General features: G+C 54.7%; 1 protein-coding gene across 1 annotated transcript; it reads right to left on the bottom strand.

Annotated features, from left to right (window-relative positions):
• Positions 1-2,276: 2,276 nt before the first annotated feature.
• Positions 2,277-3,733, bottom strand: LOC130293250 (uncharacterized). Its single transcript, XM_056541752.1, has 2 exons — positions 3,640-3,733; positions 2,277-3,504 (listed from the first exon to the last, which is right to left on the bottom strand). Exon 2 carries the CDS (start codon positions 2,955-2,957, stop codon positions 2,277-2,279), a length of 681 nt encoding a protein of 226 aa, XP_056397727.1. The 5' UTR covers positions 2,958-3,504; positions 3,640-3,733.
• Between the last annotated feature and the right edge of the window lie 342 nt (positions 3,734-4,075).

The raw sequence follows: 4,075 nt of genomic DNA, 5'->3' as shown, positions 1-4,075 counted from the left end.
CAACCCCCAGCATGTGCTGACTACAACAGATTCTCCAACTGCTGCAAAACTACAACTCCCAGCATGTGCTGACTACAACAGATTCTCCAACTGCTGCAAAACTACAACTCCCAGCATGTGCTGACTGCAGCAGATTCTCCAACTGCTGCAAAACTACAACTCCCAGCATGTCATGACTACAACAGATTCTCCAGCCACTGCAAAACTATAACTCCCAGCATGTCATGACTACAACAGATTCTCCAGCCACTGCAAAACTACAACTCCCAGCATGTCATGACTACAACAGATTCTCCAACTGCTACAAAACTACAACCCCCAGCATGTCATGACTACAACAGATTCTCCAGCCACTGCAAAACTATAACTCCCAGCATGTGCTGACTACAACAGATTCTCCAACTGCTGCAAAACTATAACTCCCAGCATGTGCTGACTACAACAGATTCTCCAACTGCTGCAAAACTATAACTCCCAGCATGTGCTGACTACAACAGATTCTCCAACTGCTGCAAAACTATAACTCCCAGCCTGTCATGACTACAACAGATTCTCCAGCCACTGCAAATGTATAACTTCCAGCCTGTCCTTCAGCTGTCAGAGGAAGCTGGGAGTTGTAGTTCTGTTACAGCTGGACAGCACTGACCCCGACCATTGTGAGCCACGGGGGATAATACATGATGATGATGATGATGATGACGACGATGAGCTGTATTCTCTGGCTTTAGAGAGACTACAAGTACCAGCATTCCCTCACTCTAGTAGTTGCAGCCCAATATGGGAACAAATAGAAAAGTCTATAGCTGGAGCCTGTGGACTACAACCTCCATCCTCCTTTATGTGGGGTGAACAATCCTCAGCCCTCCCCAGTAATGGAGAGGACATTGCCCCGGCACTCGCAGGGTTAACTCTGGGGCAGCCATTGATACAATGTTACTGCTCACAGGGTCATGGACGGGATGCAGCGACCTCTAGCTGACACTGTGGGCGTGACATGGGCGGGGCTAATGCGGAGGTTTGTTTACAGTTCAAGAATAATTGACAGTTGTGGGTGTGGTTATCAGTTACTGTCTCGATGTGTGGGCGTGTTTAAAGATCTTCTGTGGGCGTGGTTTTAGGAGATGGGCGGTTCATGTTGTAAAGAAGTTCCTTGCGCTGGGCGGAGTCAGCTGTCTGTAGGTGGAGTCAGATGTCTGTAGGCGGGGTGTTTTTTTAAGTTGACGTTAGAGCTGTATGGTGGTGGGCGTATACATTGGGCGGTGGGCGTGTCCTGTCATACACGTGTAGTACCGGAGCGATCATCCCCGGTAATGATGGAGCCCGCGGAGGAGAACGAGAACCTGGAGAAGCCGCCGTATTCGTACGTGGCCCTGATCGCCCTGGTCCTGGAGGAGAGCCCGGGCCGGCGGCTTCCCCTGAGCGGTATATACGAGGCCATAGCCCGCCGCTTCCCGTATTATGCCCGGCTGCCCGGTAAAGGATGGCAGAACAGCGTCCGCCACAACCTCAGCCTCAACCCGTGCTTCATCCGCCTGCCCCGCCAGCCTGGGCACAAGGGCAGCCTGTGGCTCCTGGACCCCTCCGTACACGAAACGTTTGAGGATGGAAACTACCGGAGGAGGAGGCGGCGGCACCGGCGGGAGGAGAACCCCCAGCTACCGGACACCGGATTCCCCCCGCCCGCATTCCGCTACCAGGATCCCGCCGGGTACCACCTACCGGCCGGGCACTACCAGCTGCTGAGCGGACACTGGGGCCCCCTGATGTATTCTCAGAGCCCCGACCCGGCCTATCCCGCCGCCCCGCCCGGGAGCTTCCACAACGACCCGCCCGCTCCGCACTACTGGCAGCAGGAGGCGCACTATGGAGCCATTCTACCCCCGGGGCTGGAAATGTGCCCCCCGCCGGCCCTGTGCCATCTCCGCTCCCTCCTCACCGACTGAATGCACCTACTGTACTAAAACCCCGACTACCGCCGACTACCTCCAGCCTGACACCTGTGCCTGGCATCTCCTACCCCCGATCTACTGTGCCTGGGATCTACTACCTCCGATCTACTGTGCCTGGGATCTACTACCTCCGATCTACTACCTCCGATCTACTGTGCCTGGGATCTACTACCTCCGATCTACTGTGCCTGGGATCTACTACCCCCGATCTACTGTGCCTGGGATCTACTACCTCCGATCTACTGTGCCTGGGATCTACTACCTCCGATCTACTACCTCCGATCTACTGTGCCTGGGATCTACTACCTCCGATCTACTACCTCCTATCTACTGTTCCTGGCATCTCCTGGTATCTGATCTTCTGTGCCTGGCATCTCCTGGTATCTGATCTTCTGTTCCTGGCATCTCCTGGTATCTGATCTTCTGTGCCTGGCATCTCCTGGTATCTGATCTTCTGTTCCTGGCATCTCCTGGTATCTGATCTTCTGTGCCTGGCATCTCCTGGTATCTGATCTTCTGTTCCTGGCATCTCCTGGTATCTGATCTTCTGTGCCTGGCATCTCCTGGTATCTGATCTTCTGTGCCTGGCATCTCCTGGTATCTGATCTTCTGTGCCTGGCATCTCCTGGTATCTGATCTTCTGTGCCTGGCATCTCCTGGTATCTGATCTTCTGTGCCTGGCATCTCCTGGTATCTGATCTTCTGTGCCTGGCATCTCCTGGTATCTGATCTTCTGTGCCTGGCATCTCCTGGTATCTGATCTTCTGTGCCTGGCATCTCCTGGTATCTGATCTTCTGTGCCTGGCATCTCCTGGTATCTGATCTTCTGTGCCTGGCATCTCCTGGTATCTGATCTTCTGTTCCTGGCATCTCCTGGTATCTGATCTTCTGTGCCTGGCATTTCCAGCCGTTCACCTCCTGTGCAGCAGCATCTACCTTGGACCTCTGCCTGGCAGCTGCCATATCTACTCCATTACAGTATTTCCCCTCCTGGCATCTTCTCTTCATCTACCCGGCATTAACCTGTGACCACTGACTATTATACCTTCACCATTTACTGTGCCACCCAATGGGACAAGTCACCTGGCATCTCACACCGCGGACAAGTCCCCGACTACCTGCAATGACTCCTCAGACTACTGATTTTGTTCTACTGTCCTGTACCAGTTGTGCCAGCTGACATGACAGATACCACCCTCAATACCCCAAACCTTGTTTGATCCCTGTGCCTGGCATTTCCACCATGGAGATTCTGCTTTACCATCTGCATCACCCAGACTCCCACCACCCGCACTCCCACCACCCGCACTCCCATCACCCAGACTCCCATCACCCGCACTCCCACCACCCGCACTCCCACCACCCGCACTCCCATCACCCGCACTCCCACCTGCCGGACTCCCACCACCCGCACTCCCACCACCCGCACTCCCACCTGCCGGACTCCCACCACCCGCACTCCCACCACCCGCACTCCCACCACCCGCACTCCCACCACCCGCACTCCCACCACCCGCACTCCCACCACCCGCACTCCCATCACCCGCACTCCCACCTGCCGGACTCCCACCACCCGCACTCCCACCACCCGCACTCCCACCACCCGCACTCCCACCTGCCGGACTCCCACCACCCACACTCCCACCACCCGCACTCCCACCACCCGCACTCCCACCACCCGCACTCCCACCACCCGCACTCCCATCACCGGGACTCCCACCACCCCCCAATCCTGATCCCTGTCCTCTCTGCACTTAACCCTTTCACTGCCTACTCTATTGGGGGCCATAATTCGGGTGATAATAGTATGTATTCCTAGTATGTATTCCAGTGGTCTCCACACTGTGGACCTCCAGATGTTGCAAAACTACAACTCCCAGCATGCCCGGACAGCCAACGGCTGTCCGGGCATGCTGGGAGTTGTAGTTTTGCAGCATCTGGAGGTCCGCAGTTTGGAGACCACTAATGTATTCTATAATAACCCCAAATATATATCAGCATCCTGAGATGAGGTGTTCATAAATGAGCTTTTACGGGTTACTATACCTACAGTTTGATACGTTTGCACTGGTTTCTATTACGTGTACATGATGTATTGTGTCGTTTTATTGTTACTATGGAGATAT

The sequence above is a fragment of the Hyla sarda genome, chromosome 10, assembly GCF_029499605.1.
Source record: "Hyla sarda isolate aHylSar1 chromosome 10, aHylSar1.hap1, whole genome shotgun sequence".
Classification (NCBI taxonomy): Eukaryota; Metazoa; Chordata; class Amphibia; order Anura; family Hylidae; genus Hyla; species Hyla sarda.
Note: the sequence above shows the minus strand (reverse complement) of the source record. Positions and strands in the feature narration are given on the sequence as shown.